Source organism: Martes martes, assembly GCF_963455335.1.
Source record: "Martes martes genome assembly, chromosome: 12".
NCBI classification, from domain to species: Eukaryota; Metazoa; Chordata; class Mammalia; order Carnivora; family Mustelidae; genus Martes; species Martes martes.
In genome coordinates, this window is record NC_137900.1 from 34,601,306 (window position 1) to 34,629,303 (window position 27,998).

The window sequence follows — 27,998 nt, forward strand, 5'->3', positions numbered from 1 at the left end:
CATTCAGCCAAGAATACTGTATCCAGGAAGGCTGACATTCAGAATGGATGGAGAGATAAAAAGCTTCCAAGACCAGCGAAGTTTAAAAGAGTAGGTGACCACCAAGCTGGCACTGCAAGAAATATTAAAAGGGGGTTCTATAAAAGATGAAAGCACCCAAAGGTGACATAGAACAGAAATTTACAGAGACAATCTATAGAAACAAGGACTTCATAGGCAACATGATGTCAATAAAAATGTATCTTTCAATAATCACTCTCAACATGAATGGCCTAAATGCTCCCACAAAATGGCACAGGTTTACAGACTGGATGAAATGACAGGACCTGTCCATATGCTGTCTACTAGAGACATGTTTGGAACATAGAGATACACCCAGACTGAAAGTGAAGGGATGGAGAAACATCTTTCATGCCAGTGGACCTCAGAAGAAAGCTGGGGTAGTGATTCTCATATCAGTAATTAGATTTTAAGCTAAAGACTGTAGTCAGAGACACAGAAGGACACTACATCATTCTTAAAGGGGTCTATCCACCAAGAAGATCTAACAATTGTAAATATTTATGCCCCAATATGGGAGCAGCCAACTACTTAAGCCAACTGTTAATCAAATAAAGAGTCATATTGATATGAATACATTAATAGTAGGGGATCTTAACACACTACTCTCAGTAATAGACAGATCATCCAAGCAGATAATCAACAAAGAAACAAGAGCTTTGAATGACACATTGGACCAGATGGACGTCATAGATATATACAGAACATTCCACCTTAATACAACAGAATACTCATTCTTCTTGAGCACACATGGAACTTTCTCCAGAATAGACCACATACTGGGTCACAAATCAGGTCTCAACTGATACCAAAAGACTGAGATTATTCCTTTCATATTCTCAGACCACAATACTTTGAAACTGGAACTCAATCACAAGAAAAAGTTTGGAAGAAATTCAAACACTTGGAAGCTAAAGACCATCCTGCTCAAGAATGTTTGGATCAACCAGGAAATCAAAGAAGAACTTAAACAATTCATGGAAAAGAATGATGATTTCTTCTTCTTGACCAGGAGAGGGTGGGACTAGATGGTCTCCAGGTCCGAGACTAAAGGCTCTTTATCTCTTTGAGGTGAGGATGAGGGAGTGCATAGGGTGCCCAGTTACATTTGAATTTCAGACAAAATACAAATACTTTTTTAAAATTTTTTATTTATTTGAGAGTAAGAGAGAAAGCATGAGTGGGGGGTGGGGAGGGGCACAGCAAATGGGAGAAGCAGACTTCCTGCTGAGCAGGGAACCCAACATAGGGCTTGATCCCAGAACCCTGAAATCATGATATGAGCCAAAGGCAGACACTTAAATGACTGAGCCACCCAGGCACCCCACAAATAATTTCGTTAATAAAAATATGTACCATCTAGTAAGGGGGACATAATTATACTAAAAAATATTGCAGGGGATATAGTTATACTAAAAAGTATTCGTTGTCGGAGCGCCTGGGTGGCTCAGTGGGTTAAAGCCGCTGCCTTCGGCTCAGGTCATGATCCCAGCGTCCTGGGATCAAGCCCCGCATTGGGCTCTCTGCTCAGCAGGGAGCCTGCTTCCTCCCTTCTCTCTCTGCCTGCCTCTCTGCCTACTTGTGATCTGTCTGTCAAATAAATAAATAAAATCTTTAAAAAAAGAAGTATTCATTGTTTATCTGTAATAAAAAACAACTGGGAATCCTATATTTTATCTGACAACCCTATGGAGGAGGGACCAGTATTTTAAATAAATGGCTTCCCAGGGAGGAAATCCTGAGATCGGGGAAAACAGAGGCCACAATGAACAATGACTTTTTGAGGAGAGGAATGAAGGCAGCTTCTTTTATGCCAATTAAGCAATCACAGATGACCCTGTCAGAAATCCAAACTCATGACTAACATGAGACTGGAGACAAGGAAAAGCAATTTAAAAGATTAAGAACAAAAGAAGAAATCTTGATAAACAGGGCCAGCCAACAGACAGAACAGAAAGGTAAGAGCAGAAGGTAAGGTAAGACAGAAGAGAAAGGTAAGATCCAGAAAGGTAAGAGCATGTCCTTCTCAACCATTGTTTTTGTCCAAGAGAACAGGTTTGGGGGGATTCTGGTGAGCTCCTCTGCCCTCCCTCATTGCTTCCCTGATGTTTGGCTATCTGCAAAATCTCTCCTTAATGTAAGTCTCCAGCTTCTGAGGGCTCACAAAGTCTCCTCCTAGATCCTGTTCCTAGTTTGCCAAGAGGAAAAGCAGAGGACCATGCTGCATCCTGCTTGTGATTCTGCTTGTGTATTCTCCTGTCACTTGAAAGACTGCTTCTCTTGGTTTGGGATGAGGTACATTTGTTGTACCCACACTATTTGCAGAGTTTACATAGATTTACAAAAACAATTTAATGCAGAATTGGGTTTTGTATCTGTAATTTTGAACACAGGGCTCACCCTTACATTATTTACCTGAGATGCTCTGTGAGTTCAAATAGAATTTCTTTTTTACAATTGGGAAGGAAAAATTATAATGGAAAGGGTTCACGTGGAAAATTCCCCACTCTGTTCTCCCACTTCTCTCCTACTATTTTAAACAGGTTCATTAATATATTAACATAATATTAATAATATATAATAGTAATAATTAATATAACTAATATAACTCTATTATCAGAGCTTTGAAATTCATGAGAACCAGAGAGAAGAAAAATACAATGGCAAGGAGAGAGAGAAACTGTTGTTGGTTTCCAACCAGCACACTTTAATGATGACCCCTGAAGTTCTTGAGCTCTTTGTCTATTTGTTTGTATTATGGTTTAAAAATTTGTATTTTATATATATATATATATATATATATATATATATATATACACATATACACACACACATATACATACACATACATACACACACATATATAACATATATATATCATATATATATATATATAGTTATATGTGTATGTGTATACACACACACACACACGTATTTAAGCCCTATTCATGAGACCTGAATGAGAGAGAAGCAAAAACTGATTTCAGTGGGAGGGAAAACAAATCATTAGACAAAATCAGGTTATGGGAGTCCTCATCTTGTTTTGGAGGGTGCAAATGAATATGCACAAGCCAGGCATTTCCTTTGCTGGAAGGTGGACTTGGAGATTGCTGTGCTCAGCCACATACTCATATGTTATCTAACTGTCTATACGGCCAAACACTGATATCAATTTAATACTTTTGGAGATAAATAACTCCTTTTATTAACCAGTCTTGTGCCAGGGAAAATAAGGAATGAATAAAACTGCATTTTGTGTATTCAAACACTTAGAAGCTAAAGACCATCCTGCTCAAGAATGTTTGGATCAACCAGGAAATCAAAGAACTTAAACAATTCATGGATCCACAAATGTGGGGGCACCTGGGTGGCTCAGTCAGTTAAGCATCCGATTCTTGATTTCAGCATAGGTGATCTCAGGGTGGTGAGATCAAGCCCCACATTAGGCTCTGCACTTGGCATGAAGCCTCCTTAAAAATTCTCCCTCTCCCTCTGCTACTCTCCCCCATCTCTTAAAAAAAAATAATAGTAGTAACAATAAAATGTCATTTTTAAAAAATGTATTTTGTTTCTCTATAAGTTTGTGGTATAGAGTCAAACTGAAGGCAAATGAAGAGACTTCCCTCCCCAATAATAACTCAATTTCAAAGTTTTTTGCTTTTGTTTGTAGTTTCTTGTTTGAACTTAGTTTTCAGTTGGTGGAAGCAGTTAGAAAACTGAGCAATTTCCACTTGATATCAATGAAAAAGCAAGTACAAATCCTCTCACAGAGAGAAACCAAAGGGTTCCAGCTATCATTGATGTTCACCTGGAAAGAATGTCTGTGGATATTTGTGAAATGCTGAGTAAGGATGTTCTGAATGTGTTTAAAGGTACCTGTGTGCCCCTGCTATTTGGTGTCCTGTGGCCTGCACCCACAAGATGTCAAGAGAAGAGGCTCACTTCATCCTTGGTTACCCCAAGAAAGGGCACAATCACTCCTCCATCACAGCTGAAGAGTAAGTTCAAAACTGAACCCAGTGATGTTTGCAGTTTTCTGTTTGATGACACAGCCTGCTGATTTCCACAAGCACATGCCTGTCAGTAAATCTCTCTAGTGTTCATTTCTCTAGAGAGTAAAAACCCTGGCAATGAGGTGAGAGGACCCCATGATTTTACAAGGGGCTCAATCAAGCTTTTCTGAGGATTTATAGGCAAGGAGATAGGAGCAATAATAAGTTGGATCTTGGCTTTTTTTCTTTTTTCTGTATTCTTGGTTATTAGGCATTTACTGAAGTTTTCCCAGCTGGAAAATATTTGTCCGGGAGCAAGATGACTCTTTCCTCAAGCCTTGTTCTGTCTACTCTACTCAGGCTCCTGGAGATGGTTTTCAGACAGAACAAAGATGAGTTGCCAAAGATCTAGGGAGAATGTAGGCCAGGTATGTGCAACTCCACCTACAGACTAACCCCAGGGTGAAGATGGTGGTCGTAACTTCTGCATCATAATTGTATCCTAAGGAAAGGTGTTAATAGTATGAATTAATTTAAAATAAGTAGTTACAGGATTCAGCATTTTCAAGTGCTAAGCAATGTATAGTCAGTCTAAGATGCTGTCCTTATCTTTGAAAAAATCTTACAGTGTAGTGCAGAATTAGGCTCAAGAATTATTTTAGCAAGCGTAAGTGCTGTAGTGGGATGACAGGTTGCTGGAACACACTTTGCATGTACTAGAGTACCCAAGAGTGAGTTGCTCTAGATCGGGTTCCACCCTCTGAGTAAAGACTCCAACAGGACAAACTAGGTACCAGGTTTTTATTTGAACCAAGTCTTAAGTGGTCTAGTCAGAACTTCCTGCAAACTTGCTCTCCCTTGAGAAAGAACTATTGAAAAATCTTTACTAGAGTGAACTAATAGGGGCAAGCAAGATATAGAACCCATTAAAGACACTAATGAAGAATTTAGTCTTCTTTCCTCAGAAGACCCTAGTGGGATTTTCTAACATCCCTGCATGGTCAGTTGGGAATGGGGATTGGGAGATATTGTTTCAGCTTCTTTAAGATGATTCAACAAACTGTATCTCTATGAAACTTCAATAAAAAGAGGTTGAGGGGTTCTTGCAGTCAAGAGGGCATAAGTCACTCATGGAGCTTGTAAAATGCAGTTTCCCAGGCATTGCTTCCAGAGAGGCTGATTTGGTGGGTCTAGGGGTTGAGCTCAGAGTCTGCACTTTAACATGCATCTCAGGTGACTCAGGAGACATTTGGTAACACTCTTGAGACTCCTACCCAGCTGGGTAGTGGGTTCTTTTGGTGTGTTTGGCATATCCTGATATTTTCCACTCTATCAGTCACTGTGTGTGTGTGAATGCAATGTGAGTGAGCGTAAAGAACTGGAACAGAGCTCTGTCTGTCAAGATGTCCAAGGGGATGAAAACAGACTTTGTGGGTGAAATCGGAACACAGGCATTCTAGGAATTGAATCAGCTGACTTCAGTCACAAGAGCCCGCTGAATTCTCCTTGTGACAGCTTCATTTCAGGAAAGGGTGATATGGCAGGAAAAGCACCGGTTGGGTATCTTAGGCCAGTCACTGTGAATGCTGGTTCTGCCACTTTCCAGTTGTGCAGTCTTGGGAATTTTACCAGCTTAAAATTGTGGAGATGCCAGCTATGATATGAGCATCATATGTATCTCAGAAGATTATTGTGAGGATGAAATGAAAGCCTATATGTGGGAGCTTGGCACAGTGCTTGGCACCAATCAATGCTCAATGAATTACAGAGTAGCTGCTGAGGTGGTGGTGATGTTGGTGAGTCTTGGTAGGTCTCAGTTCATGATCCACAAAGTAGGTGGACTGACATGCATAATTAGGTCAGAGTTTTTATCCAGCACTGTCATCCATCCCATTTGGATATGGACAGGTTAGTCTTGATGCCTCAGCTGCCTTAAGAAGGAGGTGGTCAGGTAGGTGGTATAAGACAAAGATTTCTCCAGGAGAAGCCCCAGCTATATCTTGATTCACCTTCAGCTACATGGGCAAGGAGTGAGGGTATGAGTTTCAGGCAAAGAGGACACAAACATGAATGAGACAAATTCAAGTTCAAATCCTGACTCCATCTTGTGCTACATCTGTATGCCCATCAGTAAGGAACTTAACATTTGAATCTATTTCCTCATCTGTGAAATGGGAGTGATAAGTGGTGCCTACCTTCTAGGGTTGTTGTGAGAATTAAATAATCTAATTTATGTAGAATGTTCATCATGGCACCCAGCATAGAGTAGATCTTAAGCCAATGTTAATTATTAATACTTTTTGTGGACTGATGGTCGGTGAAAATGTTTTAAACTAGCTCTGATGAAAAGAAAACTCAGTCTCTGTAAATACATTGTTTACATACAGGTCAGTTGCTACTTCACCTCTTGTTTCTGGAACTTTGATGCTTATGCCATGCCAGTTAGCACTACTTCTGTGAGCACACATCTATGAAGCTCCTAAAGAAAGCTCCTGTCCCTGGATATAGGTGTTGGAGGTGCTGGGTGTTTAGTGAGGTGTAGGGTGGGGAGGGAAACTACTTGGGGAATGGGATATGTGGCTTTGGGCTGGCAAAGCCCTTGTGAAGATTGAAGATTGATGCACGTTTCATCACAATCTAGAACAAGGTTTCTGTACCCAGATGGATTTGTCTATTTCTTGGGCCAGGGCTGCAGGGATTGGAATCCTGACAATGATCCTGGGAGTTTTGCTGCTCATTGGCTGTTGCTATTGTAGAAGACGAAGTGGATACAGAAGTTTGAGGGTTAGTAAAGTTTCTGCTGGGATCCCTCCAGATCTAAGACCCCCTTTTCCTTCTTTCTCTGAATTTTTGGGAAATGGGATAACATTATCATAATCACCTTTAGCACTCATTTCTGGTTCTGATGAGTCTTTCTCTACTTTGTACTTCTTGCAGCTCTTACTTTGCTTCTGCCTGGCATGAACTCCAACAAGAAACTTGGCCCATCTCTTTAGTCCCACCCCCAGGAAACTTGAATGCTTGACTATGTGTGTAACTGAGCACTGATAATTTGTGAGGTATGGGGCCAGGAGTCCTGATCCTTTTGCACAGCAAACAGCAGCATATGAGATGCTCCAGGTCTTACCATTCCTCCTGGGAATTCCCACTGGTTCTGTTCCTTTATTTAGTGGCCTGTTTATTTCACCTTGCTGCCTTACCCCTTTCCTCCCAGGTTCCCTGGGTGTTCTAAGTTATAGCAAGCAATTTAGCATACCTAGGGCCCATCCAGCCATCTGTGCAATGAGGAAACCATCCACCCCTCAGCAGCACAAAGTACCACTGGGGTTTTAACAGGGCCCATTCTCTTTTGATGGCCAATGTGGTTTTGATGGAATTTTTCCCCTTTACCTAAATAAGCAGGAAGCTAACAAATTACAGTCTAGTCTTAGGGCATCAGTGTCTTCCACAAATGGGAAACATCAACTGAGTCTCTAAACTATAAGAACTACAGGTTTCACTTCAAAGCCAGGCAGTACTTTAGCTCTTAAGCATCCAAAGACGTTCTCCATAGTGAGCGATGGAATGAAAGAAGAGTTGTAATTTCTCTCTCCCTCCCCCTCCTTTCTTTTCTTTTCCCTCCCTCTTTCTCTCCCTCTCTCCCTTTTTTATTACACACTTGAAACTTCTGAGTTGATACATAATGGAAAAAATTCTCTTTGCAAAAGATGTTGGGAAGCCCCATTCCTCACTCAGCAAACAATTTAGACAAAGGTTCTGTGTGGGGGGGACTTGGAGCTTGGCAGACTGAAGAGGGGAAGAGGAAGGTGGCAGCTATAGCTTTGACTTCATCTCCTTGCCAGGAAGCTTGGACAGTCCCACGTGTCCCTTTTCTAATGCCCATTTTGCCAGAGTGTCCCAAATACAAATTACAAAAGACAGGGTAAATTCTCACCATTATTGTTCAACATAGTAATAGAAGTCCTAACAACAGCAACCAGACAATAAATAGAATTAAAATATACTCAAATTGACAAAAAAGAGGTCAAATTCTCTCTTCACAGATGACATGATACTCTATGTGGAAACCCCAAAAGACTACACCCCCCAAATTACTATAACTCATATAGCAATTCAGTAATGAGGCAGGATACAAAATCAATGCACAGAAATCAGTTGCTTTCTTATGCACTAGCAATATAACTGTAGAAAGAGAAATTAGAGAATCAGTTCCACTTACAATAGCATCAAAACCCATAAGACACCTTGGAATAAACCTAACCAAAGAGGTAAAGGATCTATATTGAGGAACTGCAGAACACTCATGAAAGAAATGGAAGAAGATACAAAAAGATGGAAAAATATTTCATGCTCATGGATCACAAGAATAAGCATTGTTAAAATGTCTATGCTGCTCAGAGCATTCTATACTTTCAGTGACATCCTGATCAAAACTGATCACCATTGGCATTTTTCAAAGTGCTGGAATAAACAATCTTAAAATTTGTATGGAACCAGAAAAGACCCCAAATCGCCAAGGAACTGTTGAAAAAGAAGAACAAAGCTGGAGGCATCACATTGCCTGATTTCAAGCTATATTATAAAGCTGTGATCACCAAGACAGCATGATAGTGGCAGAAAAACAGACACATAGACCAATGGAACAGAACAGAGAGCCCAGATATGGACTCTCAACGCTATGGTCAACTAATCTTCAACAAAGCAGGAAAATATATCCTATGGGAAAAAGTCTCTTCAGTAAATGGTGCTGCGAAAATTGGACAGCTGTGTACAGAAGAATGAAACTTGACCATTCTCTTACACCATACACAAAGATAATCTCAAAATGGATGAAAGACCTCAACATGAGACAGGAATCCATCAGAATCCTAGAGGAGAACATAGGCAGTAACCTCTTTGATATCAGTCATGGCAACACAGTGAATCATGGCACTAAAGCAAAAACTAATGATGACTAACATAACATAATAATAAAAAAGGGGGGGCACATTTGGGTGTTGACACAACCACTGAGCAGCAGCCCACCAGTATGTTGACATTTAGTGGAGAGGAGAAGTTGCTGAGTCTGAAAAAGATTCTAGATAAGTACCATGGGAAAAACTTGGGCTAGGAGATTAGGGATGGACACTGCGCTCATATGATACCTCGCTGTGGTTTTCCCCACAGATAGGGAAGGACTTTGCTCTCTTCCACAGAACTCCATTTATGCCTCTAGCATGGAGTTAGCATTCCCTTATAACTGGTTATTTACTTTTTGCCTCTTGCATCCCTTTCCCCCATTTATGAACTAGGACAGAGTATTTCTTACTCATCTTTGTACCTCCAGTGCCTGGCACATAGCAGCCACCCAAATCCTGGCATCAGCATTTAGTTTCATTGTCTGTCATTGACTTGCGTGGTGCCCTTAGATTTTAACTTCTCTGAGCCTCATTTGCTCTATTATACACCTAGGCACATGCAATATAACCATGATGCATATCAGTCTTTACTTAATATATATTTTCTTCTATATTTTTATTTAGTTCTATTTGTATACAAAAACATAATGATTGAGTCTTTTAAGGAGCAAATGTTCTACAAACTTAATATGTTGGTACCCATTTCCTAACTGTCCACAACTACTAGCTTGATGCTACTAGACAAAAATACAATGACTTTTTTTCCTTTCTGCTTCAATACTCTCATCTTAAATTTAATTATACCATAACAGAGAGTCTTTAATGTCATAAGCTCAGACACTGTGAACATTTTGCTTAGTAAGTTTCAAATTCAACCTACCATGTCTCCATTCCTCTAGGTCTGCACCAGTGATTTGCAGAGTTTCTGGAATTTTTATGAGATGGAACTGTATTTAAATTCTCTAGTATCCATGTCTAGCGGTGCCTGGGTGGCTCAGTGGGTTAAAGCCTCTGCCTTTGGCTCAGGTCATGATCCCAGGGTCCTGGGATTGGGCCCCTGCATTGGGCTCTTGCTCAGCAGGGAGCCTGCTTCTCTTCCTCTCTCTCTGTCTGCCTCTCTGCCTACCTGTGATCTCTGTCTGTCAAATGAATAAAATCTTTAAAAAAAATTTCTCTAGTATCCATGTCTAAAAATGCTGTCATTTATTTTTTAAATTAATATTAAAATTTTGTTTTGAGACTTGCACATGTCTTGAAAAGCTCAGTTGGGAATCAGTAGTCTAAGAAATTGGCAAAATTACGTACAGTTGTGCATTAAATACTACATTTAATTGCATAATTACCTCCTTGCCTCTCTTTGGAGATTTTCTTTTCTTTTATTTATTTACTTATTTAATAGGCTCCACATCCAAAGTGGCAGTTCCTTCATTTCAAAACCAAAGGACATAGGGGTGCCTGGGTGGTTCAGTTGGTTCAGTGCCCAACTCTTGACCTCAGCTCATCTCTTGATCTCAGGGTTAGGAGTTCAAGCCCTACACTGGGCTCCACATTGGGCATGGAACCTAATTAAAAAATAATAATAATAGTAGGGCAAAGAACATAAGTGACAATAAATGCAAGCTTCAGATACCTAACAACCTATTTTAAGCTTTGAAATGTTCACTCTCCCACTTTCATTGACCATAGGATGGTAACAAGGTTAGTTGGAATTAAGATTTCCTAAAATGTTTCCACTGACTCACAATTTCTTTTGTCTCTGAAAAACATCTTTGGAAGGGGGACTGCTTTTTGAGGTAACTTTTTTTTGTAGGAAGATAATTCGTATGGGGATGATAGTTGTTTTTGTATTTACCAAGTTTATCCTTTCACTTGGAAGTTTAGGACATAACACTTTTTGATTCTTGGAGAAGAATTTTGAGGTCCCTGCTGACAGCTCAGTTTATATTCATGTCTCATGTGTTGTGTTTCTCAATACATGATCGTGGGACCCCTGTACTCAAATCTCCCAGAGCTCTTGCTAACACGCAGAGCCTGGGACCCTCTCCCCCTTGGTCTTTCTTGAGACCAAGGAAGATGCCTTTGAAATTGCATGCTGAAGTTTGAATGCAAATGCAGAGAACTGGCACTAATTTGGGGGAGTAGATCATGCTCCTAATTTATGGCAGGTGAGAAATTTACAAATAAGAAAAAGAGTAACTGATAATTGAGGTAAAGGGAGAAAATGCATTAAATACCTTACCTGGAGTATATTGCTGGGAACTGGGGAGACAAGCAGAAAATTCCTTCATCCTTACATCAAGTTTAGGGCCCTTGTGCAAATTTCAGACTAGAGTTTAGGAAAACTACTTCTCTTCAGTCTGCAGACCTGTAGTTATCAGCCCCAATCCATGTCTGTCTTCACCTCACTGATGTTCCAAACACTTCTCCCTGAGAAACATACCTTGATGCCCTATTCCAACCTAGCAGACCCCAGTGATCAATCACAATCTGCAGAAAAGGCTGAAGAGCTGGTCAACATCTGCACAACCTCCCTGTTCCAGCCCCTTCAGCTGGTACCACAAAGTATGTGCTGCTAATGCCCCACTGGCTGGATTTGTCTCACTGGTATGTTTAGGTCTGCATTTAAAAAAAAATATTGAGGGGCACCTGGGTGGCTCAGTGGGTTAAGCCGCTGCCTTCGGCTCAGGTCATGATCTCAGGGTCCTGGGATCGAGTCCCGCATCGGGCTCTCTGCTCAGCAGGGAGCCTGCTTCCCCGTCCCCCCGCCTGCCTCTCTGTCTACTTGTGATCTCTCTCTGTCAAATAAATAAATAAAATCTTTAAAAAAAAAAAAATAAAATAAAATAAAATAAAATATTGAATTAGGTGTCAACCTAGGTACAATTAGATATAAAAGTAATATTTTACATGAAAATCTTGATTTCTAGTTTCTTTTTTAAAAAATCAAAAGATCTGGCAAATATTGGCAGCTGTACAGTGGTTGTCCCTTTAGATGATATATAATGCCTCCTTTTCTATGGCCCCCACCTGGCCCACCTGACCCCTATGCATTACTTGCCCAGTCCTTCTAAGGATCTGAGTATAGCTAGATCACCCAGGTGCAGGCAATAAGGAGGTGCTTTGTGTGTAGAGCAGTGGTTCTCCATGTGGCCCTGGATCAGCAGTTTTGGCAGTATCACCTGGGAACTTGTTAGAAATGCAAATTATGAGCCTCACACTAGATCTGCTGTGTCAGAAATTCTAGATGTGGGCCCAGAAATCTGTGTTTAACAAGCTGTCAGGTGATACTGACACATGCTGAAGTTTGAGAACCACCACCGTGGAGAATTTAACAATAATAAAAGCAACTAAAAGTGTCAGCAATTTTAAACTATGTCAGTGATGAAATACTCCACCTCACCATTGTAGACAACTCCTGAAGTCCCCATTTGGGTATATGTCTCTGCCCACAAACTGTTGCAATTCTATTCTAGGGATGGAGAATATCAACCTCTAAACCTATGCAAAGCAAACTGAGCTTTTACCCACCCACCCTCACAATAACTCAGGATGCATAACTTAGCCTTAGATTGACTTATCATGTTGCAACTTGACTTGGAAGCTCCAGCTATGACCACATTCTACAACAACAGATGCATTTGTAGTGTTTAATTCTGGAACACTGAGAAGAAATTTTTAAAAATTTTAAAAACTGGGGAAAAAAAGATATTTTGCTGTCATTATGGAGAAGGCAGATATAGGCAATGTGTCCCTGCTGCCAAGTTTCTCCTAAGCTTGTCCTCACTGAGATACCTCACTAGCTTGATCACCTCCACTCACAATCATTCTCTGAGGTTCTGGGATTCCTTTGTAGCTCAGTTGGTTAAGCATCTGCCTTTGGCTCAGATCATGATCTCAGGGTCCTGGGATCAGTCCTGCATCAGTCTCCCTGTTCAGCAGAGTCTGCTTCTCCCTCTCCTTCTGCCCTTACCCCTTTCATGCACTTTCTTAAAGAAATAATAAAATCTTTTAAAAAAATCATTCTCTGAGGTTCATTGTTCAGGTTCATTCTTTTTCTCCTTCCCTTCAAAAATATCCATTGACTAATGTGTGTCAGGCACTGAAATAAGTGCTTTATCTTAGTTTAATTCCTACAACTCTTGAGATGTAGGTGGCATTATCTTCATTGTTACAGATGCAAGCAATAGAATTCAGAAAGGTAAAGTGACTAGCCTGAGGGCCCATTGCAGGTAAATCGCAGAACCAAGATTAAAATCTATTTTTAGAGGCACCTGGGTGGCTCAGTGTGTTGGGCCTCTGTCTTTGGCTCAGGTCATGATCTCAGAATCCTGGGGTTGAGCCTGCTTCTGCTTCTCTTGCTGCCTGCCTCTCTGCCTACTTGTGATCTCTCTGTCAAATACATAAAATCTTTTTAAAAAATTATTTTAAAAAATAACTTTGGCTTCCTTCTCTTTTCTTACTAAACTCAATTCTTTTTTTCCTCATCCACTCACCTTCATGCATTCACATTTCAGGAAAAAGGTATTCATGCTGGCATTCAAAGTACCTTAACAGGAAGATATCCATCTGAGGGGTTTGGTCATCAGGACAGCAAACTACCATTTCAAGAGAATAATTGTGAACCTGTGGTAGGTTGAGACCCTGCATCTTCATGTTTAATGTATGGCTGCTTTTAACTCAAAGGAATAAAATTATTCCAATTTAAAAATCAAGAGTGATGTGAATATACCTGATGCTACTGAAATGGTTAAAATGGTAAATTTTATGTTTATTTTATCATAACAGAAACATAAACAATAACAAAGACAAAAAAACAAAAACAAAAACAGGGAAGTACAGAGATTTTCTTAAATTGTGTCCTCTCATACCCAGATTTTCCAGGGTCAATGATGAGATCCCTAAATGTAAGAGCCAAAGGAAGAACTTGATTCTGGATACAACTTTTTTTGGTCTTATGTCTAGTATATTTGCTATTTTCTGAATGTAAATATATCTAAGGGAGGGAAACAAAGCATCTGTGATTACATGTATAAGCTGTATAGTCCAACAGGGTAGCTGCTGACCACATGTGGCTATTGAACACATAGTAGTTTGAATTAAAATGTTCTAATACCAAATTTCAAAGACTTAGTACGAGGAAAAGAATATAAATAATTCATTAATTATTTTAATATCAATTACATGTTGAAATGATAATATTTTTATATGCAGGATTAAATAAACTATATTATGAAGATTAATTTTACCTGTTTCTTTTTATTTTTGTAATGCAGTACTAGATCTTTTTAAAGCCACATACTTGTTATACTCTATTTCTATTGGACAGCGTTGGTACAAATGTAGTATGTCATAGTTTAAAAAACAGAATCTGGAGCCAAATTACTGTGAAGTTATATGATTTGGACAAGTAACCTGACCTCCCTCTGACTTAGTTTTCCAAACTATAATATGAAAACAATGAAAATACTCCTAGAATTGTGAGCATTAAATGAAGACCTAACCAGGGGCACCTGGGTGGCTCAGTGGGTTAAGGCCTCTGCCTTTGGCTCCGGTCATGGTCCCAGGTCCTGGGATCAAGCCCCACATTGGGCTCTCTGCTCAGCAGGGAGCCTGCTTCCTCCTCTCTCTCTCTCTCTGCCTGCCTCTCTGCCTACTTGTGATCTCTGTCTGTCAAATAAATAAATAAATAATCTTTATAAATAAATAAATAAATAAAAATAAATAAATAAATGAAGGCCTAACCATTTGTGCTGTACTGACAATAGCACTGGCCTTTAGACACACAATGAGGATCTATTTATGTGGTATAAATGTAATGTATATTAGTGGCTTTAAACAGTATTCAAGAATTCACCAGTTAAGGCTTGGGACTTCTACTGACAGGGATAATGAAGGTATAAATACATTTTTGAGATTTTGGGAAAGCTGTTAGCTCTATTTTTCTCTACTCTTCCTCCTCCCCTCGACATTTCAACAAACACACTTGTGAAATTTAACAATGATTATCTTGTTGGGTGGGAATGAAATGTGGGCACTTAGAAGTTTCAGTCCAGAGAAGTAGTATAAATATGATGCTGACCACTAACTTTACCCTTCTCCCAGAAATCTGTGCACTGTTACCAAGGACAGACTCTCCCTTTCTCATTCTCACAGATTCCTGATGCTCCACCTGCCTATGAGAAACTCTCTATAGAACAATCACCGCCACCTTATTCACCATGAGGATGCGGAGAGGTGATGAAATGATTTCCTTTGCACTTTTGCTAGAATTTAATATGGACATCTAATGTTCTGCTTCAGAATACTGTAGAAACAGTGTACATCCTTTCTATTAATGAGCTTAGTGTTAAATTCTTAGTAGAGCAACGGGCAATACTAATTGAGGGAAAGATAAAAAATCTTAAAGTGGAAAAAACTTTGTCAATAAGTGTTGTAATACCTTATACTATTTGTGCTAGCAGTATTTCTAATAAATTTATGGTATTTTCTGAGACAGAGTTCAAGTGTGTGTTCTGGGACCATTAAATTTCTTTTATTTGAAATTTGGCTAATACCTAATAAACTATTATTCTGATTTTTGAAGAAGCAACCTTTTGACTAACATGAACTCTAACAGAATTGTTGCAGATAAGTCCATGTCATGGAACTCTCACAAAGGATACCTTAATAGAGCTAAGACCAAGAGCTGATTGACCTACCAAATTATAGTCAGTTTCATCTGATTAGGAAAGTGTCAGTAATGTCTCTTTGTGTTCCAGAATTCCATGATGCTACAATAACATACTGCAGAGATCCATTATCTTGACTACTACATATAATACAGTTTTAATTACATTTCACTTCAAGGCTCAATGTTATCACAATTAATGACAAAATGCTTTTGTTAAACCAGAAGGTGGTATAAGGATTTAAATAAGATATTGTAGTTTGGCTGATGTCTTGCCTTAAGTGTCGCAAAGACAATTTAGCTCCTCTGGGCTGCCAAAGCTCTCTCAAAAAATATAGAAGTAATCGTACAGGATCAAAGATTCCGGAATAGTGTGGAATGGTGGAATGGGGCATAACAACATTATAATTTTTTGTTGACATCTACATATCATCTATACTATTATTTATCTAATATTTATTATTTCAGTCAACTCATTTAAAAATTCTTTTGGCTTAAATTATCACCACCCTAAATGGAAAATCAGTATCATTTTCCATAAGTAGAAGATAACCATCAAAAGGAAGATAATGAAAGTATTTTTATTCAAACCTAGAAAGATACTGATGATTGATTGCAAAAGGCTGAGACCTGTTCTTTTTGTTTAAGATGGAGATTAGCAAGAAACAAAGAGCTTTCTTGCAGGAGAAAGAAATTACTTTCTTGCTATGTGACAGTGTTATTTAATGTTGAATCAGCAAGCCACCTAAAATCATCTTGTGTCATCAGAAACACCAGTGTAGCATACTTGCTTCATTTTCCACCAAAGACAAGATTGCACTGCAGAGAAAAAATACTGAAAAACAGACTTATACACATTGAAAAAAGTCATTGAACAAAATACTGAAATACTTTCCTGTTTCTGATTCTGTCCAGTCTTATCACTGAAAATAAGCCCTCTCCCTCCCTTTTTCAAACAAAATAAATGAATTCTAAAGTAAACTTCAACAGAATTTGGCCAGATCCTTTCCTTATCACAGGTCCTAGACTAAGTAAGCCTCAATCCTCCACATCTATAGACTATATGGCTAGGGGCACCTGGGTGGCCACAGTCAACACCTTCTCCTCAACCAAATGTGCTAGATAAATAATATCACTTATTACTCTCCACTTGTACAACAAGCAAAGTTTGTTCTATTTTATAGAATCTGGACTTCTCACCTCCTCCTGCTCTGCATTAGCTTTCAGATAGTGTTGTCTATGCTTGAGACAAAGCCCAAGCCTCTATGTGTTTCCACAGGAGATTCTGATATGGCCTTCTTGACTTTTTTTTGTTGTTGTTGTTGTTTTTACAGTTAAGAGTGGGCATACTTTAAGGAGTGGGGAAAAAAGATCCATCCCAAAGATTTTCTGCTCAGGGTTAAAGTAAGTGAAGAAACTAGACTGATTACACAAACCAATGAAGCCCCCAAATCACCTCCAATGAAGACCAGGCCTCTGAAATCACAAACACTGAGTTTTGCAGCATTTATAAATATCTGGACTTGCCCACCCATCACTTGAGAACATTGTAAACCTTTCCCAAAAATAAGTGAGTCCCCTAAACTTCTAAACTTTCATTTTCATGGCTTGACTTTAAAGACAGATATAGTGACTCAAAGGTGCAGCAAAATCCCTCAAGCTCAAGTGACTGATGCCAAAACATCTTAAGAGCATCTCAGAAGAATGTCCCTCAGAACATCCCTCATGTCTGGTTTGGATAAAAACACACGATTTTAAGAAAGTCTAAAACTGCTATCCTAAGAAGCGGGGCAATGGTAGAAAAAGTGTGGGGGGATGAAGGAACAGAAAGCAATGTTTGGCAATGTGAAAACACAAATGAAAGAGACTTTAAATTATAAAGAGGGCCTGTTAAAATCTCGAAAACCACACTGAAGACAAGTTTGCTTGCTCTCTTTAAGAGAATATTATGTGGATGATGGCAACTTGAAATTAGACAAAGAATCAGAAAATTGAGAATTCCCGGGCTGCCAACTAGAAGTCAATTTGAAGAAATACACTAATGCTGTTAATTTTTTCTTAATAAGTCGTGAAGGAGAAAAACAAGGACAACTTAAAAAGTGAAGGAAAATAAATGAATCAATGACTTTTAATTCAAATGAGTGGTCTCCAAAATGAACAAAAATCTTTGCAGTCTAAAAATACTGCTCAAGATTCAAATTTTAAAACTTCAGTTAAAACTTCAAATAATGCTTGAAGTACATCAAGAACATGTAACATATATCTGCAGAAAATACATCAGGGAGAGAGTTTACTGCTTAGAAATCTAGAAGAACTTTCCCAAAGTATATGAAGCCATATATGTCAGAAGTGTGACTCTTACAAGGAGATGGTCTTAAGAAAGAGAAAGAAACACTTCCTTTGATCAAAGCTGGATTATTTCCCATGAGAAAAGAGCAGCTTGGCTGAGAGAAAGCTTGTTAAGAAAATAATCACAACAAACAAAATTTGGCTCAATAAATGTAATTCCAGTTTTCCCAAGTGCCCTCCATTGTTCCAAATGTACTCATGGGCAGCAGCTAGAGAGTATCAGGAGACTCCCTGAATCATCCATTTAGGAGAAAAGTTTGACTCGGGTTATAGCAGCACAGGACACCCACAGCAGGGCATCTGTCTTTTCTCTTTAAAAGTAATTTAGAGAATAGGAGAAGCAAGATGGCAGGGGAGTAGGGAGACCTAAATTTCATTTAGTCCCAAGAATTCAGCTAGATAGTCAAACTGTTCTGAACACCTGCAAACTCAAAAGGAGATCAAAGAAAAGAATAGCAGCAATTCTCTGAACAGAAAAGCGACCACTTTCTGGAAGGTAGGACATGTGAAGTGAATCTGAGGTGATATGTGGGAAGATAGACCATAGGGGGAGGGAGCCTCTGCCAGCTGGCTCCCTGCAAGCGATAGAGCAGCAGAGCACAAGATTGGAACTTTTAGAAGTCTGCTCCACTGAGGGATGTCGCTCCAGTGGCTAAGCAGGGGTGGGGGTGGGGGAGCCCTCACTGGGACAGTGTGGTCTCAAGACCCTCAGTGTTGTAGAAAGACTGAAGGTGCCTGAGTGTGGCAGAGCTCCCAGGTGTTGGAGAGGGGAAGCTGGCTGCAAAGATGGAGCCAAGGAGTGGGCTCTCAGCTCAGTATTGCCATAAACCATGATCCATGGCAGAGTCAGGCCACTACTCTTCGAGTAGGGACCCCACAGTGGCAGATATAGGGAGAAACCTCCACTTCCTCCACCAGGAGGAGCAGTACGGGAGCACGCTGCAGGAATCTGCTGGGTTTGGAAACTCCGAATAGGGTCATATGCCAGAGATAGAAATCCTTGGTCACAGGCTGGGTCACAGAGTGTGGCTGGAGACTAGGGAGATAGGAGTGATTGACTGCTTTTCTCTGAGAGCTCGCTGAGGAGAAGGCCTGAGCTCTCAGCTCCTCTGGGCTGGAGATTGGGAGCCAGCCATTTTCATTCTTGTCCTCCAAAACTGTATGGAAAGCTTTCAGGGAACAAATGCTATTGAGAGCAAACCCAAGCAGATTTCTTAGCCTGGCCCCTGGCAAGGGTGGTGTAATTCTGGCGGGGGCAAGAACACTTGAGAGTCACTGCCACAGGCCTCTCCCCCAGGAGATCAGCAAGAACATCCAGCCAAGACCAAGTTCACTGATCAATGAGAACTGCAAAATCCTAGCACTAGGGGAATATAACACATAGAATTCATGGCTTTTTTCCCATGACACTTTAGTCTTTCAAAGTTAAATTGTTTTAATTTTCTTTCTTTTTTTTGTGTGTGTGAATTTTTCCTCTTTCCTATTTTAACTAACATATTTCAATATCTTTAAAATATCTTTTAAAATTTTCATTTTTACAGTTATATTCTATCCCTTCATTTATTTAATCTTACTTTTTGTATATATATATATATATATATATATATATATATATATATATATATATGTTTTCCTTTCCTTAAATTTTTAGGATACAGTTTCTTCTAACAGTCCAAAATATACCCTAAATCTAATATATGGCTTTGTTCTAGTCTCTTGCCTGATCACATTCTCTACCCCGCCTTTTTGAAAAATTTTTGTCTTTCTTTTTCAACCCATTTCTTACCAATTTCTTTTAAAAATCTTTTTAAATTTTCATCTTTACAGTCATACTCTATCCCTCCATCATGTTTACCTTTATTTTGTATATGTATAAGTTTTTCTTTCTTTAAATTTTGGGAGGCATTTTCTTCTAACAGACCAAAATACACTCCAAATCAAATGTGTGGCTCTGTTCTATTCACCAGCCTGATCATATTCTTTTTTTTCTTTTTCCTTCTTTTCTCCACAGTTGTGGGTCTCTTCAGATTCATTTCGTGTATATTTTTCTGGGGTTGTTGTTACCCTTTTAGCATTTTGTTCTCTCATTCATCTATTCTTCTCTGGAAAAAAATGACAAAAACGGAAAAATTCACCTCCAAAAAAAGAACAAGAGGCAGTACCAACTGCCAGGGACCTAATCACTCTGAACATTATTGTCAGAACAAGATGTCAGAACAAGAGTTCAGAATGATGATTATAAAGGTACTATACAGGCTTGAAAAAAGAATAGGAGATACTAGAGAACTTCTTTCTGGAGAAAGAAAAGAACTAAAATATAACCAAGTTGAAATAAAAAAGGCATGCAATAAATGATGATGTGCAATAAAAAAATGGAGGCCCTTAATGCTAGGATAAATGAGGCAGAATAGGGAGTTAGTGATATAGAAGAGCAAATGATGCAGAATAAAGAAGCTGAGAAAAAGAGAGATAAATATTGTATCACGAGGGGAGAATTTGAGAGATAAGTGATACTGTAAGATGAAACAATATTATTATAATTGGGATCCCAGAGCAGAAGAAAGAGAGAGAGGGGCAGAAGGTATATTGGAGCAAATTATAGCAGAGAGCTTCCCTAATTTGGGGAAGGAAACAAGCATTAAAATTCAAGAGACACAGAAAACTGCCCTCAAAATCAATAAAAATAGGTCAACACCCTGTCATCTAGTACTAAAACTTACAAGTCTCAGACACAAAGAGAAAATCCTGAAATCAGCTTGGGACAAGAGGTCTGTAGACTACAATGGTAGAAATATTAGATTGGCAGCAGACCTATCCACAGAGACATGGCAGACCAGAAAGGACTGGCATGATATATTCAGAGCATTAAATGAGAAAAAAATGCAACCAAGAATACTATAACTATCTAGAAGAGATGAATAGAGAAGAGATAAAATAGAGAAGATAGAGAAGAGATAAAAAGCATCCAGAACAAACAAAAACTAAAAGAATTTGCAAGCACCAAACCAGCTCTGCAAGAAATATTGTAAGGGGTCCTCTAAGCAAAGAGAGAGACCCCAAAAGTAACATAGACCAGAAAGGAACAGAGATAATACAGTAACAGTCATCTTACAGGCAATACAATGGCATTAAATTCATATCTTTTCATAGTTACCCTAAATGTAAATGGGTTAAATGCCCCAATCAAAAGACATTGGGTATCAGAATGGATTAAAAAAACAAACAAACGAAAAAACAAGACCCACTGATATGCTGTCTGCAAGAGACTCAATTTAGACCCCAGAACACCTCCAGATTTAAAGTGAGGGGTAAAAACCATTTACCAAGCTAATGGACATCAAAAGAATGCTGGGTGGTAATCCTTAGATCAGACAAATTAGATTTTAAACCAAAGACTATAATAAGAGATGAGGAAGGACAGTGTATCATACATAAAGGATCTGTCCAACAAGAAGATCTAACAATTTTAAATATCTATGCCCCTAACATGGGAGTAGCCAATTATAGAAGTCAATTAACAACATCAAAGAAACACATCATCAATAATACAATAATAGAGGGGACTTTAACAACCCCCTCACTGAAAGGGATAGATCATCTAAGCAAAAGATGAACAAGGAAATGAAGGCCTTAAATGACACACTGGACCAGATGGACATCACAGATATATTCAGAACATTCCATCCCAAAGCAACAGAATATACATTCTTCTCTAGTGCACATGGAACATTCTCCAAAATAGATCACATCCCAGGTCACAAGTCAGGTCTCAACTGGTACCAAAAGATCAAGATCATTCCCTGCCTATTTTCAGACCACAATGCTTTGAAACTAGAACTCATTCACAAGTGGAAAGTTGGAAAGAACTCAAATACATGGAGGCTAAAGAGCATCCAACTAAAGAATGAATGGGTCATCCAGGAAATTAAAGAATTTAAAAAATTCATGGAAACAAATGAAAATGAAAACACAACTGTTCAAAATCTTTGAGATGCAGCAAAGGCAGTCCTAAGAGGAAAGTATATAGTAGTACAAGCCTTTTTCAAGAAACAAGGAAGGTCTCAAATACACAACATAACCATATACCTAAAGGAACTGGAGAAGGAACAGCAAATAAAGCCTAAACCCAGCAGGAGAAGTGAAATAATAAAGATCAAAGCAGAAATCAATGAAATAGAAACCAAAAGAACAGTAGAACAGATCAACAAAACTAGGAACTGATAAAAAATGATAAAACTAGGAACTGATAAAAAATATCCCCAAAAATAAGAGCCAAGGGCCAGATGGCTTCCCAGGAGAATTTTACCAAACATTTAAATAATTAATACCTATTCTCCTGAAACTGTTCCAAAAAATAGAAATGGAAGGAAAACTCCCAAACTCATTTTATGAGACCGGTATTACCTTGATCCCAAAACCAAAGACTCCATCAAAAAAGAGAATTAGAGACCAACATCCCTGATGAATATGGATGCAAAAATTCTCACCAAAATACTGGCCAATTAGTACATTAAAAGGATTATTCACCACGACCAAGTGGGATTTATTCCTGGGCTTCAGGTTGGTTCAACACCTGCAAATCAATCTGATACATTAATAAAAGAAAGGACAAGAACCATATGATACTCTCAGTAGATGCAGAAAAAGCATTTTGACAAAGTACAGCATCCTTTCTTGATCAAGTTTTCACAGTGTAGGGATGGGGGTACATACCTCAATATCATAAAAGCCATCAATGAAAACCCCACAGTGAATATCATTCTCAATGGGGAAAAAGTGAGAGCTTTTCCCCTAAGATCAGGAACACAGCAGGGATGTCCACTATCACCACTGTTTTTCAACATAGTACTAGAAGTCCTAGCCTCAGCAATCAGACAACAAAAAGGAATAAAAGGCATCCGAATTGGCAAATAAGTCAAACTCTCATTCTTTGCAGATGGTATGATACTTTGTGTGGAAAACCCAAAAGACTCCATCCCAAAACTGCTAGAACTCAAACAGAATTTAGTGAAGTGCAAGGATATAAAATCAATGCACAGAAATCAGTTGCATTTCTATACACCAAGAACAAAACAGAAGAAAGAGAAATTAAGGAGTTGATCCCTTTTACAATTGCCCCCAAAACCAAAAGATACCTAGGAATAAGTCTAACCAAAGAGGCAAAGAATTTGTACTCAGAAAACTATAGAATACTCAGGAAGTAAATTGAGGAAGACACAAAGAAATGGAAAAATATTCCATGCTCATGGATTAGAACAGATGTTGTGAAAATGTCTATGCTACCTAGAGCAATATACATGTTCAATGCAATCTCTATGAAAATACCATCAACTTTTTTCAAAGAAATGGAAAAAATAATCCTAAAATTTGTATAGAGCCAGAAAAGACCCTGAATAGCCTGAGGAATGTTGAAAAAGAAAAAGCTGGTGGCATCGCAATCCTGGACTTCAAGCTCTATTACAAAGCTATAATCATTCAGACAGTATAGTACTGACACAAACAGACACAGATCAATGGAACAGAATAGAGCCCCAAAATGGACCCTCAACTCTGTGGTTAACTAATCTTTGACAAAGCAGGGAAGAATTAGCAATGGGAAAAAGAGTCTCTTCAACAAATGGTATTGGGAAAATTGGACAGCCACATGCAGAAAAATGAAACTGGACCGTTCCTTATACCATGTACAAAAATAGACTCAAAATGGATGAAAGACCTCAATGTGAGACAGGAATCCATCAAAATCCTTGAGGAGAACACAGGCAGCAACTTCTTCAACCTCAGCCACAGTAATGTCTTCCTAGAAACATTGCCAAAGGCAAGGGAAGCAAGGGCAAAAATGAACTATTGGGATTTCATCAAGATAAAGAGCTTTTGCACAGCAAAGGCAACAGCTGACAAAACCAAAAGACAACTGACAGAATGAGAGAAGATTTTTGCAAATGACATATCAAATAAAGGGCTAGTATCCAAAATCTAGAAAGAACTTATCAAACTCAACTACCCAAAGAACAAATAATCTAATCAGGAAATGGGCAGAAGACATGAATAGACATTTCCGCAAAGAAGACATCCAAATGGCCAACAGACATATGAAAAAGTGCTCAACATCACTCGGTATCAGGGAAATACAAATCAAAACCACAGTGAGATATGAACACATACCAGTTGGAAAGGCTGAAATTAATAAGTCAGGAAACAACAGGTGTTGGCAAGGATATGGAGAAAAGGGGAACCCTCCTACACTGTTGGTGGAATGCAAGCTGGTGCAACCACTCTGGAAAATAGTATGGAGCTTCCTCAAAAAGTTGAAAATAGAGCTACCCTATGACCCATGGGCCATAGGGTATATATCCATATATATATATATGGAATATTATGCATCCATCAAAAAAGCCCCATGAAATCTTGCCATTTGCAACAATGTGGATGCAACTAGGGGGTACTTTGCTAAGCAAAATAAGTCAATCAGAGAAAGACAATTATCACTGATAAGAGGAATCTAAGAAGCAAAACAGAGGATCATAGGTAAAGGGAGGGAAAAATGAAACAAGATGAAACCAGAGAGGGTAACAAACTGTAAGAGACTCTTGATCTCAGGAAACAGAGGTTTGCTGGAGGGAAGGGGTGTGGGAGGGATAGGGTCTTGGGATGCTGGACACTGGGGATGGTATGTGCTATGGTCAATGCTGTGAATTGTGTAAGACTGATGAGTCACAGACCTGTACCCATGAAACAAATAATACATTATATGTTAATTAAGAAAAATGAAAAAAAGTAATTTCAAGCAATTTTTTTAGCTTAGCCGTTTTTATGTAATTGATGCTATATATGTTCAAATTGAAGTTTTTCTAGAATTATAATTCCTAAGATAGTGTTTTGTCAATGTAAATGGTTTTAATAAAATTCTTCTGGAGATTAGACCACTTCATTTGATCCTCTAGAATTAAATCCAAATAAGTATTGTATTTAGATTGAACTAAATAGCCTACTATTAATTAAGCCATAACTGAATTTTTACATGATCATGGAAAAACAATTACTAATCACCATTTATACATGCTACGAATTGTGGGAAGAAATCTATAAAAATAACAGAATATTTATCTCAATTAATTTTAATTTAAAAAACAATACAAAACAAGACATCCACCAAAACCAAAACCCCAAACAAACCCAAATACCATCCTCCAACTAAACCTAATAGTCTTTTTATTAGTTTAGCACTAAGGTTCACTGATTAATTTAGGGCAGATAATTGTTGATATTCTTCCCTGTTAAAACATTTTTAAGTTTTATGCAAAGTCTTTCCCTTAAACAACAACAACAACAAACAAATAAACCCTTCCACTGTCCTTCTCAGTCTAAATACAGGTTTCCCTCACTATCTGAAAGTGGAGGGTTCTTAGGAAAAGTTTCGAGCTGACATGGTGTAAAGTGGAGACAATTACCACTAATTTACACGGGAAAGTTTTTTAGTGGTCCCAGATCCCAAAAATAACCTCTTAAGCTATTGTGGATAACTTAGGACACATTTTGCTAACAGATACAAAGCAAATTGAGATAAACACAGATGCTCACAGACACAGGTCAAACCTATGGCAATTTGATGCTGAGACACTGAGCACAGTTCCCAGGGAAGGAGCTTGGTGGTACCTCACTGCTTGGGGTGCCTGCTACCTCTGTAAAAGCTCACTGCAAAACAAACACTAAACGCTATTTTTGCTTTTCTCCATTTTTTGTAAAAACAAAAAACCTCTTTGGATTTCTTTCAGCTATCTTTTGTAAAAGTGAAAGAGCATAATGAAAGCTTTTGGAAATTGGGGCAAACGTATAGTTTCTCTCTCTTTTTCTCACTTCTCTGGTGCTACCATCACTGCCAGATAAGGTCTTCAGGTGTGAAGAACACAGGCAGCAACCTCTTCAACCTCAGCCACAGCAAGGTTGACCCACCTAGTAACTTGACCACCTAGTAACTTCCTAATTGGCTCGTCACTAGTCAAGTAAATGATAGCAGCTACTGTTTATTAAACATTTACTTTGTGGCAGGCTTTGGGCCAAGTGTATTACACAAATTATCACATCTAATCCTCACAGCAATCCTGCAAGGTAATTTAATTGATCTTTTTCTTATGTTAATACCCTTGCTTTGGAAGCTTCCCTAGCATCCCAATTACTTTCAGAATATTTTTCACTCCTTTATTACCCTAAGACACCTATTTTTTAGTTACTCCCCTTTGGCCCTCTTAACCAATAATACTCCTTTCAAATTCAATTGCTCTGTTCCCTAAATGCTCCTTGTGCTTTTCTTTAAAATTGAGATATAATTGAAATGTAATATAGTATTAGATTTAGCCTCAGTTTTCAAAAAGTTTGCATTACGCTAGTTCACTTTTACAAAAGATCTCCACTAGTACCTGTTTTTGCTAACCGAAAGAAATTCAAAGAGGTTTTTTGTTTTTACAAAAAAACGGAGAAAAGCAAAAACAGCGTTCAGTGTTTGTTTTCCAGTGAGCCTTAATAGAGGTAGCAGGCACCCCAGTGATGAGGGAGCAGAAGGCTGGCTGAAGACAAAGCACAAGCTAACACCCTGCAACCCCCACCACCCCCACTCCTGGGTGGGACATATGCGACATTCTTCCAGGAATCTCACAACTATCTTAATGTTAATGCCTTGCTAGAGGGGAGAAACAATCTTAACTTGACAGTGGCAAGGCCTCTGGTATCTTATAGGTCTCCTTTAACATATGAAAGTTCTTTTGAAGCCTCCCTTTTTCTTACTCCCCCAACTCCATAAAATATAATCAGCCACCCCTCACAACCCCAGTACAACAGCTCTTTCTGCCACATGGGTCCTGTCCCCATGCTTTAATAAACCATCATTTTGCACCAAAGACATCTCAAGAATTCTTTCCTTGTCATCTGCTCCAGACCTCACCTCACCGTACTTCACTTATATTCCAAAACCGTATCACCAATGTTTACATGATTTATGTATATATTGTAGAACGATCATCACATTAAGTCTAGTTAACACCCATCACCACACAGTTACTTTTCTTTCCTTTTTTTTTTTTTTTTTAAAGATTTTATTTGTCAGAGAAAGAGCACAAGCAGGGGGAGCAGCAGGCAGAGGGAAAAGCAGGTTCCCTGTTGAGCAAGGTGCCTGATGTGGGACTTGATTCCAGGACCCGGGGATCACGAGCCAAAGGCAGACACTTAACCATCCCTATGATATCTTTCTTATAATGAGAACTTTTAAGATCTACTCTTAGCAACTTTTAAATGTGCAATACAGTATTGTTAACTTCCCAGTGCTTTTCTAAGGCTGAGTGAGTCCTTGCAAGCCCAGTTCTAAATATATTTTCAATCCTAGCACAAATGCCACCTCTTATATGAAACCTCTATCATCTCACTGCTGAATTCCTAAGAGTTCTTTATTTCTCTGACATTTACTTTTAACTTATTGTTATATTCTTTTATTGTGTTTTGTGTTGAGGATAGGGGTGGGATCTACCTCATCTACGTTGTTCCTACACTTTCTGTATTACATGGTTCTCAACAAGAGCATAGAATGAATTTACACCTCTTTAAATTTGAAACTTATGTTGACAGTATTTCCCATTTACATTGATAATTTATGAATGATATCGAGGATTACACACATAAAAACATGTATTTGATTCTTCAGTACTTTTTCATATAATACTTAACTACAGTACTTTCTCACACTCAGACTTTGTCCCCAAGTTGAACTATAAGAACCTGAACTATGCCATGCCCTTCATTCAGCTTTTTCAATAAACTTGTTAATGAGCCAAGCACTGTGGCATGCATAATAAATGCTTGTTGAATAAGTTAGTAAAAATACCTGGGACAGATGAGAGCATTAGAACAACAGTGAGGCTTCAGGCTCAGGTGACAGCAAAACAACTTTTGGAATGACTTATGGTAAATTGTAGATCATCTCTGTTATAGTACAGTGTAATTTTGGATAACTCCTCAACAAATTTCTTAGATCATTTTCAGAATTTG

The 27,998-nt window shown here is 38.6% G+C and overlaps 1 protein-coding gene across 1 annotated transcript; it reads left to right on the forward strand.

Moving 5' to 3' along the window:
* The first annotated feature begins 1,801 nt into the window (after nucleotides 1-1,801).
* MLANA (melan-A) lies at nucleotides 1,802-15,442 on the forward strand. The gene is made up of 5 exons (XM_080820457.1): nucleotides 1,802-2,018; nucleotides 3,933-4,058; nucleotides 6,740-6,836; nucleotides 13,465-13,578; nucleotides 15,104-15,442. Exons 2-5 carry the CDS (start codon nucleotides 3,982-3,984, stop codon nucleotides 15,170-15,172), a joined length of 357 nt encoding a protein of 118 aa, XP_080676583.1. The 5' UTR covers nucleotides 1,802-2,018; nucleotides 3,933-3,981; the 3' UTR covers nucleotides 15,173-15,442.
* Nucleotides 15,443-27,998: the final 12,556 nt, after the last annotated feature.

Coding starts and splice junctions, on each gene's coding strand:
- MLANA (XM_080820457.1), top strand. CDS start 3,982: ATGTCAAGAGAAGAGGCTCACTTCATCCTTGGTTACCCCAAGAAAGGG. Junction 4,059..6,739: donor TCCTCCATCACAGCTGAAGA/GTAAGTTCAAAA, acceptor TTCTTGGGCCAG/GGCTGCAGGGATTGGAATCC. Junction 6,837..13,464: donor GTGGATACAGAAGTTTGAGG/GTTAGTAAAGTT, acceptor TTCACATTTCAG/GAAAAAGGTATTCATGCTGG.